This window comes from Eurytemora carolleeae, unplaced genomic scaffold, assembly GCF_000591075.1.
Source record: "Eurytemora carolleeae unplaced genomic scaffold, Eaff_2.0 scaffold2190, whole genome shotgun sequence".
Taxonomy (NCBI): Eukaryota; Metazoa; Arthropoda; class Copepoda; order Calanoida; family Temoridae; genus Eurytemora; species Eurytemora carolleeae.
In genome coordinates, this window is record NW_019398112.1 from 8,274 (window position 1) to 25,826 (window position 17,553).

The 17,553-nt window shown below is 35.1% G+C and overlaps 1 protein-coding gene across 1 annotated transcript; it reads right to left on the reverse strand.

Annotated features, from left to right (window-relative positions):
* Positions 1–12,636: 12,636 nt before the first annotated feature.
* Positions 12,637–17,435, reverse strand: LOC111716827 (uncharacterized). Its single transcript, XM_023492323.1, has 2 exons — positions 17,174–17,435; positions 12,637–17,049 (listed from the first exon to the last, which is right to left on the reverse strand). The coding sequence occupies exon 2, from the start codon at positions 14,893–14,895 to the stop codon at positions 12,637–12,639; it is 2,259 nt and encodes a 752-aa protein (XP_023348091.1). The 5' UTR covers positions 14,896–17,049; positions 17,174–17,435.
* Between the last annotated feature and the right edge of the window lie 118 nt (positions 17,436–17,553).

Consider the following 17,553-nt stretch of genomic DNA (forward strand, 5'->3'; position numbering starts at 1 on the left):
CGACTGGGTGGGTTCTTAAGTAATCTGACTTGATATCCTGCTCCTATGCAATTTTTGAGTCTACTTTCTAAACTAGAACAGGCTCTTATGAATATTTACTGGGATATTTCAAAATGTATTACTTGTTACGAGTTGTTTACAGGGGTCAATATAATTACAAACCCAATCCCAATGGGACATGCGACTTAGACCTTAAAAAAATAAAATTTAATTTCATTTAGATATTTCAACGTCGCGCACCGCTAATATTTTTAAAAAATCCGTTACATTTTTTTCTTAAAACATTAAATTAATTTAAAAATATTATAAAATCTAAACTATATATAAAGTGGCGAAACACAATCGATGACTATAGGTTGTAATATCTGAATGATTTGTTTGAGATTAAATTGATTTTTTTCGGTCTAAGTTGTATGTTGCAATGTTCTTTAACGATTTTCTCCTAATAGACCCAACAGATAGCAGTAAGATTATTAGCGATCAAAAGCACTTTTTTATCGCATTGAGCCCCCTTTCATTTTTCGCGATCACTCCCTCTAACGAAAAACATTATGCATTAAAACATTGACAATGTTGTAATTCCAACAAGTTATGATTATAATTTGATTTAAACTTAAAACCAAAGTCTGATCCTAGGTGTATTGAGACGAGAACCAAAAATATTTACCATGAAAAATAAAATTATTAATAAAATCTGTTATTAATGAGTTTCTTAATGAAAATTGATAATTTAAAGTGGGTTCCCTATATTGCAAAGGTTTGGGGATAATTATATTTGAATCTAAGAACTCAGTTACTCTCTACCTGTGATATCAGATACTTTCCAGGAAAGGTTTAGTCTCAGGTTGTTCTTGGTGATCAGTTATCCTTATATCCCAGAGTCAAAATCTTCACACCTAGCAAAGTATAAGTATTTTAAGGTCAGAGATCCAAAAGAAAAAGTTTATTTTACTACAGTAAAGACTAGAGTAAAGACATGTATGGAAGAATGTACCTGGAGCAGTCTGAAACCTACAGAGTAAAGACATGTCTGGAAGAATGTACCCGTAGCAGTCTTGAACCTATTTACAGAGTAAAGACATGTGTGTGGAGGAATGTACCCGGAGATTATAAACAGTTGTAAATGCCACTCTTTAAAAAGTCACTTGTAATTACAGCGACAGTCCCTTTATTTATCAATCCAAAGCTTGGATTAGAAACAGATCTAACCTGAGACAGTATAGATGTATAAAGAGAAGCGAAATTTAAGTTTTGATCCTTTCTTTCACTTCACACTTTATCCTGAACATTTAATTATTAGTATAAAAATGCCGAAGTTAAAAAATAACTGAGTTTCCCTTTGTAATGTTTTGTAAGAACGTTTTAAAATCTGTGAAAAAAAGCATTATCCTACTAATTATTAACTATTATTCTGTTATTTTTATTTTTAATGGGGGGGGGGGTGGCGGGTGTTCTTTTTTGTAAATAGATAGAAGAAGCAACTATGATTTACACAAAAATAATATACAGTAAAACAGGGATAAATTACAACAATCACATGATTTTTAATGAACAGGGAATGTGGAAATCTTGCTACAGAAACAATGAAATAAATTGCAAGAATTGAACAAGTTTCAATAGAGAGTAGCGACATTCTTCCACAATATTAATAAGATAAAGGTTTAATTGTACCTTTGTGAAAATTGGCCAAGCCCCTTTTCAATAGAGGGTAACTTAAAACTAAGGGTAAATTTTTTAAATTTTGCTTTGCACTGTGAAACTTTTTAAAATGTTTGCGCTAGTTAAATTTTTTTTGAATGGTGAATAAGTTGAAATAAAATAATTTCTAGGGTTTAAAGGATTAAAAAGTAATGCCTTTTATTATGTAATTTATGTAGGTGGAGTTTATTCTTGAATTTAAGAAGAACCTGGAGAAAGATTAAACCAGAACCCAGAGAAAGATGAAACCAGGACCCGGAGAAATGTGAGAACAGGTCCCACAGAAAGATGAAACTAGGACCTGGACAAAGATGAAACTAGGACCCGGAGAAAGTTTAAACCAGAACCCGGAGGAAGATAAAACAAGGACCAGGAGAAAGAGGTACCCAGAACCAGGAGAAAGATTAAACAGGAACCCTGAGAAAGAACACACATGAACCCGGAGAAAAATGAAACAATGACCCGGAGAAAGATTACACCAGAAAGATAAAACCAGAACCCAGAGAAAAATTAAACCAAAAATGGAAAAAGATGACACCAGGACCCCGAAAAACATGGAGAAAGATATAACAAGAATCCGGAAAAAGATTAAACCAAAAGCCGGTGAAAGATGACACAAGAATCCGGAGAAAGTTTAAATCAGAACCATTAGAAATATGACACAAGAACCTGGAAAGTTTTGGAAAAAAGCGGAAACGGATCAAAAAAATGAGGAAACGGACCTAAAATTTGAGGAAACCAATCAACAAAATGAGATTTTTAAAGTTTTTGAAAAAAGCAGAAACGGATCAAAAATATGAGGGAACGGATAAAAAATTTGAGATTTTTAAAGTTTTTGAAAAAATGGGAAACGGATCTAAATAAAGCGGAAACTGATCAAAAATTTGAGGGAACCAATCAACAAATTAAGATTTTTAAAGTTTTTGAAAAAAGCGGAAACAGATCAAAAAAAGCGCAAACGGATCAAAATTTTGAGGAAACCGATCAAAAATATGGGGAAACAGATCAATTTTAAAGTTTTAGAAAAAAGCGGAAACGGATCAAAAATATGAGGAAACGGATCAAAAATTTGAGGAAACCGATCAACAANTTGAGATTTTTAAAGTTTTTGAAAAAAGCGGAAACGGATCAAAAAAAAGCGGAAACGGATCAAAAATTTGAGGAAACCGATCAAAAATATGGGGAAACAGATCAATTTTAAAGTTTTAGAAAAAAGCGGAAATGAATCAAAAATATGAGGAAACGGACCTAAAATTTGAGGAAACCGATCAACAAAACGAGATTTTTTAAGTTTTTGAAAAAGCGGAAATGGATCAAAAATATGAGGAAACGGATCAAAAATTTGAGGAAACCGATCCAAAATATGAGGAAACAGATCAATTTTAAAGTTTTAGAAAAAAGAGGAAACGGATCAAAAAAATGAGGAAACGGACCAAAAATATTGGGAATCCCCTCAAAAATATTGGGAAATCCCTCTAAAATATTTGAATAAAATAAAGGGGAAACGGATATACAATTCTGGGAAATCGATCAAGAAAAGAGGAAACTCCTCAAAATTTGAATTTAGAGGGTTTCCGAAAAATTTGAAGAAATCACGGAAATGCCTCAAAAAAAACGGTTTTTGAGGGGTTTCCGCATATTTTTGATCCGTTTCCGTGTTGAGGCGTTTCCATGTCACCAAATGATCTTATCAACATCCGCCCCACCAACGATCTTAACCAACTGAGGAGACAAATAGTCAAAAGGAAACTGGATTGGAAAAACCCTCCGGGATCATATATTTTGCATTTCCCAAAGATTTCATTGACACTGAGTGGGATTATTGGGTCCCTAAAAGGATGTTGGACAAAATTTTAAAGTCAGATCCACCCTCTTTATTGAGCCCTCCCAACAGAACTCTTTCAATGTCAACGTTCCCCCACCTTCCCTGCCAGCATCAAAGAAACCTTGGTCTCAGCCTGGCCTAACATTTCCAAGCCCCATCAAACAACACAATCATGTTTATCTTTTCAGACTTTTGAAAGGGCTTGATTAGACTAGATCCTTTGTTATACATTACATCTGTTAGGATGCCAACATAGGTAAGTATGATCTTTTGTTTGGGTTCTATTTTTGAATTTCCCGCCTGCGCATTAAAAGGAGTATGCCCCATCACATTTCATAAACATTAGAGTTTGTGACATTTTGGAATCCTCGCTTTTAACATTTATATTTATCTAAAACTGTATTAGTAAATCCTAATATTCTTTTTCTTAGGCAGATTTGATCCACTTGAAACGTGTTCCAGAAGAATGATTTGATTTACTTAGCTCAAGATTCTGGATTTACGGGATACGAAAATGGTTACACAAGAGATGGAATCTAGGTTAAGAGGGATTCTTTTAGTATACAAATTTAGGTTTATTCCACCAATTTGCGCGTAATAATTTTACAGTATATTGGACTTAAATAAAAATTTTGTTTTAAAATAAAAAGGCAATATTATACAAAATTTGATTAAAAATTAAATTAGATTATGTAAAATTCATTTATTTTTACCCTAAAAGTTAAAACTGAGAAATCAAGTTTCAAGTGGATTTCTGGATGCATCACAGGATCGTATTGCATGTTGTCTATAAACATGGAGGTTTGTTTCTAGCCTGATAAGAATCATTTAATTCTGAGTAAGTTAAAAGTTTTTAAATTCCTTTGAGTATTTATAATACATTTAACATCCTAAATGAAACTAAACCACTTCAGATGACCTGAGATGATGGTTTTAAATAAAACTGCAAGTTTCAAGGCAATCACCAGCCACCTCTCTTCTAACGTCCAAGTTACAAGGCCTAGAGGTGTAACCTGTGGCTGTGTCATGAAAGCCAAGCAAAAGTGAGTTAGTTTTCCATTGTTTTCCATTATATCCCTTAAAAGATCTCCTTATTTATTACGTTTCAATTTCTACTTTTAACTTTTAATTTTTGATTTTTGATTTATTCTTTAATTAATTTTTATAAACTGGAAATGTTTCAGGAACTGAATTGGAGACAACTGGAACATGTCAGTTGTTGGATAAATGTTCTTGAAGGACTTTCAGCATTCACTTTTTATTTTTTCTCTTTTTATTTATTTATTGTAATAACCCTGTTTCTTAAACAAAAATGTGTTCTGACTTTTATTTAAAAAGAAAGACCAAAATGTTAATCGGTAAACCAAAAAGCTCACACAACTCAAGGATGATCATTCTAGGTAAAAATATGGAAAAAGCTTACTCCAGAAGAAACCAGTTCCAAGCGTTAAAAACATCATATAACTAAGGGGGGTTTTTTTGAAAAAATTATTATCCTTTACAAAGTTATAAAATTAAATGCTGAAGAGTTCTGTGGAATGATAAGAGGTGTTTTGCTCTACCGTAACATCCAGAGATGATTTCAAGGATGCTCGAGGGGAGGAAAACTTAAGCTGCCATCTTTTCCAGAAGAAATTCTGAGTTGAAGCATTTTTCGAAATGTCTTCTTTATATAAAAAAACCCATCAGGTAGATATTTCAATGAGTAGAATCTGAGTTTCCAGCAGGCCTAATTGTTTCCCTTATTTAAACCTTCCCTCCTCACTTTAAAAAGTTTTGCTATGATTGAAGGCTCTGAGAGTAGGTAATTTTTAAACTATTTAGAAGTTTCATCTTGGAACAATACTATCCCAATTTACACACCTTTTGTTTATTCAATAAATTTGTTTTGTTAAATTATTTAAAATAGTTACCTATTTTACTCTTTGTTCATGTTTTAGAACCCGGCAACACACAACAACTAGCATCAAATGGGTGCCACAAATCAAAACCAAAAAGTCTAAAGCCACTGAAGTTTATTAGAAGAAAGCAAAGGTTTCTGTGAACACCATAATGAACCTGGAAACAGGTTTCTCTCAAATCATATTCCCTTGTTCTATTAATGTTTATACAGGTACAACCTTTATAGTTTGTATAAACAAAGTTTGATAAATAGGATCAATAGTTTAATGAGTGGATAACCATGATGAAGATGAAGAGTATAAAGGTGTCTTTAGATGAAAAAAACACTAACATTAATATCTAACTAGGATAGAGTTTTATAAAGATACTACAGGGTATCCCACAAAACATGACAGTTGGTAAAGTTTTAAGTGTCGTCTTCCATACACTTTATTAGATATTAAAGACTGTTTGCAGTTTATCACATTTAAAAAATCTTTTGCTCAAATATATTTTACTTTGAAGTTAATTTTACTATAATATGACTCCTATATAATATTTTTATTATTGTCTTTGGTATCAAACAACTTAACATATCACGGAAGAAGACATTCTAAACTATTTACCTACTGTCATGTTTCGTGGGACACCCTGTCGCTAAAGGGCCAGACAATGCCCATGAAATTTTTTTAAAATATATAAAAAAAATTCGAATTTTTTATAGCTAACACACACCCAAACATGAGTGTTCACAAAAAATTTCATTCCAATTAGTTGTTGAATCTCAGATTGTTCTTAATAAGAGTGAACAGTCCCTTGAATACAACTGGATACCAGGGATCAGTACAACCCGAGCCGTAGCAGTAGACACAAGTCTCCTGCACAGGGTCCTGTGCTACATACAGCGCACATATAGAATACAGAGGGAACCTTTCTAGATGAGCTACAGCAGGAGAAGATGTAACTGAGGCATTTAAGTCGGGTAAGGGAGGATTGCTCACATACAGTTCATGACTCTTATGTGCTGCTACAACATCCCTCATTGTTTTGATAGGTATGAGATTGCTAACTCTCTTCTTTCCATATAAAAAGAGATGTGCTCTTAAACATACTATAGCTCCCACAATACTCACAAGGTAATTCAAATTGAAATAACCTTACAATATCCAAACAGTCAGAATTTTGGTGAAATCCTCCTTGCTTACTGATTCCATTACATATTCTGAAAATAAGTGATATATGTTGTCTGAACCCTTGTTCAGAAGCACAGTCGGACCTCGCATATCCCTTTGGAAGAATTCACCTACGTTTTTATGTAATAAACATGTCCTCAAATCTTCATTAGAGTGCAAAGACAATAACAACCTGGAAACCTCCTCTAGCAACAACTTCTAAAAACTTCTTTGTCTTGAAATTCAATTTTCATGAACAATTTTGAGTAATAAGCAGCAAACCAAAGCCCACTCCGTAATCCCTCCATAAATCTCTTCACAATTAAATGATCATGTATATCTCTATCAATGAAAGGTCTTGTTCTATCATCTCTATCTAATTGGGCTAGGCTAATAGTGAATGCATGGGTTAAACCCAGCTGGAAGCTCAAATTGTCTAAGGTAATCTTCTTTTTCTCAAGGACAGTCAAATCAACTTTATTTGTTCTCAATTTATCCTTATCAGGATCATATCCAAGCAACTCACCTAACCACTGGTATTGAGGAAACACTGAGATAGGAGAACAGGTGATTTGTTCTAAATCATCTTTATCAGAGCAGCAAAAAGAGCATGATGTATGGAAATGCATATCTGACTTTGTCTTGTTGTAGAGATTGTGTGAAATGGCAACACCTTGGACATATAGTATAGTAGGTTGATGCATCATATAAGAATTGCTTTCTACTTGTCTTCCCAATGGGGCTGTTGTAGTCACAGTAAATCCTAATAAGTTCAAGTTTGTTGAGGCACTTCCACCATTGTTTTGTCTTGAACTATTACATCTATGCAATGGATTTCCAGTGCATCTGAATCCTGTGGTACCTTTGCTGAAATCTTGACCTGTCATACTTGTAATTAAGTTCTTAACAGCTTCAATAAAGCTGAAATGACCAAATTGAGAGTATTCTGTCAGCTCTCTCAATTCAATTGATTTCTTGCAAGCACTACCTTCAGTCCACCTTTCCCAGTTGTGCATTTTAACATCTGTACTCCTTGTTTTTGATCCTAAATATATGGTGTACTTTCCTATATTTGTATACAAAGGGTTGAATCCACCAGGAAACATTATTGATACATAACCAGTGTCATCACAATTCACAAAGTCTCCGCCTTGAGGCAACCCCTTGCCAAACATACATCATGGGTGAGCCGTTGTACTGCGTTTAAATGTTGGACCTCAAGAATTTAGTCAATAAACGGATGATGCCTTGGTAGCACATGGATTTTCCTGTTCCCTATCACTTGTTCTAAACAAGCAGTTGATGGATTGAGTCTCACTTATCCACTTGTTTACTGCTATTTCTGGAGGAAAATCCCTTTCAAACTTTTGTTTAAAAGTGGCTGAGTTAGTGAAAGAACCAATTATGGAGTCCAACAAGCCCAAAGGTGAGGCTTCCTATAACCGGCTTAATAATTGTCCAAATCAAGGATTGATGCTTAGGCAGAAATCAAGAAATACTTGATGATACTCATCATGATTAGCAAATGTAAGTCTGATCAGTTCTGAAGTTTCAGATAGATCCATGTTGGTGATGCTTTTTCGTATCGCATCCTGCATTTGCAACTTAATATTCATTCCTCCTTGCAAATTCAGGCAAGTGGGTGATTTGAAAAGTTTTCAAAATTTCTCATCTCCTTTTGTGTAATCAATTTGTACATCAAAAATTGTTTATCCAAGTAACTTTATCAATTTGTCATTACTCTTCACAAATATCATAGCAAAAGTTAATGCTTCAGATACAGGATCAGGAAACCCTCAGATTAAGAATCTGGTCAATGAACAGCCTCCCACTCCTCCAACACTTGAATCATAAAAAGTTAGCATTGCCCACCATAGCTCTTGTTGATCTTCTGTTTAATCCTCAAAAGCATTGAAACAGGGTAGGATTGTGTTTCATAGTTAAGAACCCTATTATAGATGCCATATAAGTATACATATGTGTAGAGCTTACAACACAGTTTGATCCTTGAGCTGCTGTGAGACAATTGGAATTTGCATTTGACATCATATCAGCTAAGGTTGGCAAAGGACGTTGACAGAGCCTGATATTGAAGAATACCTCTTCACACTATATGACATTACATGCTCTTGCACTATAATTTCTTTACCATACACGGAGACATTACATGTAACAGTAGTTTCATCTCTATTAATGGTCAAACCAGATTTCTCTATACCAAGATATACTGCAGATAAACAATCCTGATTGTTATCATAGCACTTTTGGTTTTTTCATTTTATGTCTTCCTCTGTACCATCATGGTTTATTTTATACTTGTTGATAATTATATGATTGTCTCCTTGCAACACATAAGTTGAATTCACATTTCGTTGGGATTTTTGGATTTCTATATTGATAGCACTATCTATTCCCCATCCTGTCTGTTGTTGTCCTTCTACGCCTAAGATCATTGTTCCTTCCCAACAATCAGGAAATTCTGTGTTGTCACTAACAATCTTCAGTATACCATTCTCATATATGGCTCTTAGGAGGTCTGGTCTACATTTGTAGTAAACTATACATTGCTGTATTGTGGGTCATTTAAGTCTTTCAGGATTTCCACAATCATACTGGAGTCAATTTCAAATTCATCATAAATTTCTCTTAACTTACCATTGATATAAGTATCAAAGTCTGGGTTTACTGGGACTAAAGGTTTCTATTCTGCTCCAATTTTTTATGATTCTGTCTATGCACATAGGTTCAAGCATCTTCACAAGTTTATAACCTTTCATACCATTTCTCTTCATTATATTGATGATACTTTTGTACAGCTCTGAGAGGGCATAATAACCTAATGGGTATTCAAAAATCACTGCTGATAATGCAAAGTGTCATCCAAACATCATATCTTTGACCATTAGTAGCATGTCTCTTGACATTAGCATGTTTAGATCAACCATTACTACCCAACCCTGAACTAGGATTACTCTACCTATACTGTTAATATCTGCTGTTACAGCCATTTCAACATTCTCCACTTTCTTGTACTCATAAAATGTTTTCCTGAGTGCAAAACTTAAGAAAATTATAAAACTCGCTACGATACCCGGTTTCCTGAAACCCGGGTTTGGCAGAGTTCGGGTTTCATGTTCTTAAAACGTATTTTGAAACTCTAGGAAACTGGGTTCAAATATGCTGTCGTTGGAGTCTCCAGCTGTGGTGTTTTATGAATAAAGCTGCTACGCACTTGGAAGTGATCAAATTGGTATCTGTTTTTTGGTGTAATAGTCGGCCCATCCAAGGAAAGATTTAAATTTACACTCCTATAATGTCCAGAAAGGTGGAGCTACAGATTTTTTTAAATATCTGTAGTTTTGTGATGTCATCAGATACATTTGTGAATTTGCTGAGACTTTCTTTTTAGTTTAAAGAATTTTTTTGGTATTAATTAAACCTAAATAAATTTGTTTTTGCACAAGGATCATTAAAAAAATTTCTATGGCTACAATTTTTTTCTGTTGCATTCTAAATTTTTACAATATCACCAAGATTTTTAAACAAAAGTGATTTACAGGACTTTTTGAAAAAACTTTTTTAATCTATTAGGTAGATTAATGTTAATTTTTCTTCAGCAGTCTATTGATATTATTATTTAGGGTTCAGCTATCATTTTTGAGAAGCCAGTGGTGAAACGATATTAAAATATGTGTCATTTGTTATTTTTTGAAAACAAAAAAATTGAATTGTCAACAATTTTCAGGACTTCGTCTCAATGAATCAAACATTGAAATGTAGATGTATGTTTAAATCAATGATTCAATGATATTTTTAAATATTTCAGAAAATGGTAGATGTTAATGTTGTTTACGATTATGAATGATACAGACTGATGAATGTCAAAAGAAGGAGACATTTTGACAGAACAGATCCTAGAGAAACTATGCCAGCGGCAGAAATTTTGAGACAATTTCATTTTAACTCGCCTCGAATTGACATGATAGTGGACATGATCAGGTGAACTTAAAGTACCCGGAATAAATGCATGCACAGCTCTTAAAAAGTTCAAAAAGAAAATTAAGTTACTTTTACGTTTTCAAATTTGGGTAATTTTTAACAATATTTTTTAAACTACAGTAACTGAAAGGTTTAATTCTTTGTATATTTAGGTGCTTATAACATGATCAGAAGATTTCACATTGATAATTTCTTTCTTTTGACATATTTATCAATAAAGTTACTTTTACAGGGGAGACATTGAACATGACAGTGAAAGGGGAAACCCCCTCACTCCAACTCAGCAAGTCTGCATAGCCCTTCATCATTTTGGAAGCCAGCCTTTTCAAAGAAGTGGAGCCTTATCCTTTAAATGCAGCCAGTCTGCATATGGAAAAGCTGTGGACAGAGTAACAAATGCCCTTCTCCGACACAAAGCTGACTGGATCTATATGCCATCATACCAGGTAATTTTTTATTGAAATAAATGAAAGGGGTATTTATTTAACCCAATATTACTAATAATTTCAACCCCCCCCCTTCCCCAAAAAATAATAACCAAAAAAACATTTGTACTGTTTAGGAATGCCTAGAAGCATCCCAAGAAATGGAGGATAGATTTGGTCTGCCTAACTTTGCTTATGGCATTGATGGAATGCATGTCAGATTTGAGGATGTCCCCCGAAATCTTCCTTTAGGCCACGATCCTCAGCAGTATCACTGCCGTAAACTTTTCTACAGCATAAATGTTCAGGTATGATCAATCAAGAATTAACTTAGAACTGTTATGACTGAGAATATATATGGTCAGCTGACAGGGAGGTTCCCAGTTCTAAAGAATACGAGGACACACTGCTCACTGTACCCCAAGATGTCAAGATATGCTCTATGTTACTCTATCTATTCCCTCATCCACAGTTGGCGTATTCAAAGAGATACAAAGACTACACATTTAAGGAGGCTGGGAAAGTCTGGAGAATGGGAGTACCAGCTGAAGTAGAAGCTACAAAAGCTTTTGCAATAGTTGGAATCTATTCCTTGGGCTATTGCTATACTAAGCAGGATATGGTCGCTAACAAAATAGGTAAGAGATTGACTGCTGCTGCAAACCAAGAGAGTATCCCTAACACGAATCCTGCTACTATTGAATCCTGTTTAGCAACTTGTGGATTCGAAGTAGAAAAGAATAGAGGAGACATAGATGCCATCTATGGGTGGATAGTGGCTTTGGATCGAAAATATAATTATAATCCTGAGATCCATACAGATGATCTGATAACAGCTACAGAGATGGAAGCTGCATGGAAGTGGGATTCAGTTAGCACTGCTATCTTCACCCAGTTGCGGCTAATCACTCAGAATATGCGTTCTACCAGTCTTAGGTTTGGAATCATGGGAATTCCAGGAGCAGAACAGATGCCTAAATTGCTTACTAAAGCCATGGAGAATGAGATCGCAAACTTGAAAGTTCTAAAAGAAGAACTTCTTAATAGGCCATACACTGGCTTAGTGAGAATGCTCCCTCTAAAACACCAGGTAGTTACTAATAAAGCCATGATCTATTTTGGCTTACGTTACTACAATATGGGTTTAGATGAGGAAGGCAAGAAGTCATTTGCTAGATATGAGGTCAATTCTGTAGGGGGTAAGTTGGGACTATCTCTTCGTAATAGGATAGATAAGATGGTGAAATTGACTGCACATACTGGACTTCTCAATGATGTTGAATTGATTCAAGACTCTAGTCTCAAAGATGCAGAACGATTCTTTGGGTTGTTTAGTGTGGAGAATCAAGCAGTAGTGAGGAGGGAACTAGAGAAAGCAGAAGTTCCATGTGTATGGCTTCGATCTATCAGACAGCAGGAGAAGGATGAACTGGTGATCAAGTCAAAAGAAGCGATCAAGAAGAAGCTGAAGCATGATTATGATACCATCAATCATCAACTAGATGCCAAGAAGAGAGCAACACGTGATCCTGCTTTAATTGCACGGATAGATGGAGTCATGCATGAACTCCTGACAAATTATGGAAAGATTTTAAGGAATTTCATGACCACCGAGTTAGAGTTTGAGCCTGGTACCTCATTGGAAATGGTAAAATTCCAAATTGTGTTCTCTTTCCATTTGCTGGATTTGATCAATTTTTCCTCCTGTTTGTCCATCATACATGCAAGATGGCTTTTTTATCTGGCCCAACACTACTGTGCTGTCAGTGAGCACAATCCTTCTCTCAAAATGGATTTCTAAATTTCTTAACAAATAATCCATCATGTTGATCAGCATGGTACAACTCAGGAGCTCTGCTTTGGGGGTAGACACATTTCTTAACCCTGATATTTTAGTTTTAGAAGTGAGTAGATTTGCCACATAAGTTCCATCCTGGAGCTGATATCTCACATAAATTACTGCTCCTACTGCTTGTCCAGAACCATCACAAAATCCAACCATCCAAGGAGTTCCACTGTAGTTCTTTGGAACAACTGTTCTAGGCAACCCCTTCCCACTTAATTTCAAGATTTCTTTTAGACCTGCAATGAACTGTTTCTTATCAGCTTCTGGCATCTCACTTTCCCAGTCTTGTCCAGGATGGTTCAGCAAATTCTGCTGATATGCTAATTTTAGTCTTAAGTTTAAAGGACTAAACAAGCCTAGAATATCATAGTTTTGCATTAAAAGAGATAATGCACTCCTCTTGGATATGTTTCCCAAGAGATCATCCACATTCTCCATGGTCAAGGCTATGGTAGCCTTTCCCCTCTGTTTTTTACCTAGATAGAAGCTATTCCTAAGCATAAGTATATCCTCAAATGGGAGCCATTTGTATCCCAGAGCTTTTGCTTCTTCATTTCCTACCAATTTACTATCTTCATTCTGAGGGTGTTGGTTAGAGACAAAGAACTCTTTGATCATAAAGTTGCCCTTTGCAGCTACCTCTTCCAGTTGTTTCATCACAGTATTAGCATCTTCCTCATATCCACAGTATCCAAAGATATCATCAACAAAAGAATGGTTTGTAAGAGTATTAACGATTCTTGAGTCCTCTGAGTTTTCTACTGCCCACTTCTTCCTTCCAATTGTTGCAACATTAGGAGATGGTGTATCCCCAAAAGCCAACCTACACTGAACTGCTTCCCAAAACTCTATCTCATCAAGCTTTCCATAGCCAATGACTCCTGTAGTCTTGTTTACCGGAATAAGAAGTCCGTGATAGGCTTGATCTTCTTCTCCCAGATGGAATGAGTAGAAAAACTTGGATATGTCCGCAACTATTGATTGCTCTCTGCATCTAAAGTTTAGCAGAATCTTTTTCAGATCTCCAATATCATTAGACCCGGAATCAAAGCAGTCATTCAGGCTATAGCCTTCTGGAGTTCTGAAGCTGGAGTTAATGACAATCCTTATAGGTGTAGAAGAAGAGTTCATATTATGAACAAAAGAATAGGGGATGCAATGCTTAACTGGAGACTTGGCCCACTTCCAGTACTCTTTATCAAAGTTTTCCCTCAGACACTTGTTGACATCCTCCAGTAGTTCTGGTGACTGAGACAGTTTCTTTTGAAGCCTCAGCTGTTCCTTCATAACCTTTTCTTTGTTTGAAGAAAGGTTTTTGATTCCTGAATTGTAGATTAGCTTAACTTTGTAAGCTTTTAAAGTTTCATCAAAAGTTATATTATCCCTGATCTCTCTATCTGCATACTCCATTTGTTTCTCTTTAACTAATCCTGCAGGTTTAGCAATACAGTCCACATTTTCATAAGAACAGTTCTTCAAGAACAAATCCTCAGCTTTCTCAGAAACACACAATCTGTTGGTTTGAACTTTTCCTCTTGCCTTGATTTTGGGATTTTTTCCCCCCACTATCAGATTTCCGGTTATGACACTTCGAAAGAGTGTTATATTTCCCTTTCTTTCCAGCTCCTTTGGAAACCACTGCATGTTATCTGTACCCATGATAATATCCACAGTTGATTTATCACTCCCTACAGCTCTAACCTTGTATTTTCTTTGCCAATCTTGAGGCAGTGTAAAGGTGAACAATTTTTGTGAGGGCATCTCAGCTGCTCCTAGAACTTCAATGCTGTCTCTTGCTTTATTTATTTCCAACTTGTAGAGATTAGCATTGTTGAGGTACTTGGTAGAACTGTCAGCAAGGTTCACTGCAACATTAGCCTTCATCACTTTTGTTCCATAACTTTCCAATATACTTGATCTTCCCATTGTCTGGTTTGCACCAGTATCATAGAAAATGGTGATACTCTGCCACTGCTTTCCCCTTCTTACCTCAATGGTTTCTGTCATTGGCATTCCTTGGCCCAACCTTCCACTTGTTGTCGCTTTCATACTGTTATTGTTAACTGTAGAGGACTGTTGGGGTTTTTTTCTGCACTTGCAAACTTTAAAGTTGATTGGTTTGCCCGTATCACTGGTTCTGCAAGTCTTACAATCTGATGAAAATTGTCTGTCTAGAGCCTTGCTGTAAAATGTGCCACAGCTATAACCCTTGCAGGGATCACGGAGACATCTTACACATATCTTCTTATCTCTCAAGGTTTTCTCTGCATTTTCATCTTGAAGAAACGGACACTGCAGGATAGTATGTTGATTTGAATCACACAGGCCACATTTATGGCTGATGTACTGTTGATGTTTATCTTGACCTTCTGAAAGGAGTTTCCATAGTTTCCTGATCTGTCTGCTTTCCTCTGGTAGTCCAGTGGTTCTATTTGTATTTCTTGAAATATGAGCTCTTGCTCCAGCTCTAAAAATTTGATAAACTCATTCTGTAGTTTCTCAAGACTCCACTCCACCTGGTAAGTTTTCCTGAGCCATATCTTCTGAGTTGTATATCTGATCTTGTTCAGGTATTTCTTGATACACAAATCAGTAAAGTCTGCTAAAGCTCCATGATTCTTTAGTTCATTCATACTGTTTAAAATTGTTTGAATGTTATCAGCTTCCTGTTTCCTGTCTCTTGGGTGGCTCTCTAGCTTATCAAGTTTAGAAAAGATGCCTGGAACTATTAATCTGGAATTGCCATATTTTCTATCTAATATTTTGAATGCTTCCTCCAGGCTGTTACAGTTTGACACCATTTCCCTAGTTTCAACAGATTTGATGGATTTCTTCAATGCTAAAACCTGGATGTTAGGTGCACCATACTTGTTCAAAGACATATGGTCTCTCTTCCAACCAAAGTAGAGATGATGTTCCCCATTAAACACAGGGAGAGGGATTCGCTCTATTGCCCTATCAAATGCATTCTGAGGAGAAGAGACCTTATTTTCAGCAGATGTCCGAATAGCTTCTTCAATACTCTCATCCAATTCTTGCAATTTCCTCTCTATAACATCATCTTCTTCAATAGAACAGCTTGATTTAATCTTCTTAAGTTCATCTAGTATTTCTTCTGCCTTAGATATTGTTCTCTTGGTTAGTTCCACAGGAGATTTAGAGTTGCTATTCTCAAGCAATTTGATGATTATTTTGTCTGCAGCTTCAATCTTCTCCTCAACAGGAGCTGCTGTTGTACAGGTAGAGGAAGGTGGAGAAGTTGTGTCTTCATATATCTCCTGCAGAACTTGAGATATTCTTCTTTGAGTCTCAGGGTTGTCTATGAAGATATTAACTCTTCGAGATTCCATTCCTGAATAAAGTCCACTGATGACTCTTATGTCTGTTTTCTCATTGTGAACCAAAAAGTTGTCACATATAGTCTGAAATTCTTCTCTGGCTCTTTGGTAGGACTCAATGAGATTGTTTATTTCTTCTTCTACTCTCTCTGTTTCTTTCTGTATTTTCTTCAAATCTTCCGGGTCCTTAGAAACTCGATACTTCAGCTCAATTCTTTTCAATTCATAGCTAGGAATGAATGTAAGAATTTTATTTTCCTTTTCTCTAAACACCTTTTCTTTTAAAGCTTGTAAAAATCTCAGTTTAACCTTTGCACGGAGGATTTTAAGGTTGTTTTGTCCAGTGTTGACCTCCAAAAGTTCCTTTACAGATAATGAAGCTGCTGTAGAAGCTAATGATGCTAACTCTTCTTCAGCACTCTTGTAATCTGCTTCCTAATCACTGAGACAGATGTTATTCTTAACAGCTAAAAAGTCTCCAGAGGTGTCAAGAATTATGTATTTGCTAATATAATCATTGACTTTTTTAATCTTCATTTTCTTTCTGAATTTTTCTCAAATTTTGTTTCAGTTTCAGTTTTTCCACATCGTGCTTTAACTGGTTGTATAAACCTTCACAGAGAGAGAGAGAGAGAGGAAGGTGTCGGAAGTACAGGCACACACATTCACCTTGAATCACTTGCCTGTCTATTGCACGACACTGCCAGGGTTTCCTTTTGAGTAGGGGTATAACTACACGACTTTCAACTGATTTGAATCTGAAGGAATAGGGTTTCTTCTCTTAATTTGAATGATTTAGAACTATTCATAAGAAATATTTATTCTTCTTTAATTTCTTCTTTATTTTCTTAATCATGAAGTTCAACTGAAAAAAAAACAATATTTACGAAATTATAATATATACATACATTTGTTAAGGATAATCTATATTCAATATATATTTTGAAATAAACTATTATCTTCTTATTATTTTATAGAAATTTACTTACATCAGTTGGACAAATTCTATCTTTTTATTCTTTCCTATCCATTCTCTTCAGTCCTAAATTCACATTCATTTTGGATAAACAAATAAACAAATTTGTCAAATCAAATTTCTTTGAATGTTTACTTTTGATTAACTTTTCTTTAAATCCAAATAAAATGCCTGATGTTTCCATTCTAACTTTTTAACTCCTACTGGCCTAACTATCTGTGCATTTCTACCTGCGCACTGTGCAGTGTGCATAAACTTTCAAATCTTACAAACTATAAATACATAAAACATGAGGAAATAAATCACAATATTATTTTGATACAGTCTATGCATCTATGCATCCTATGCAGCCGTATATAAACTTGTATATATTTCTTATACAAGTCTATGCAT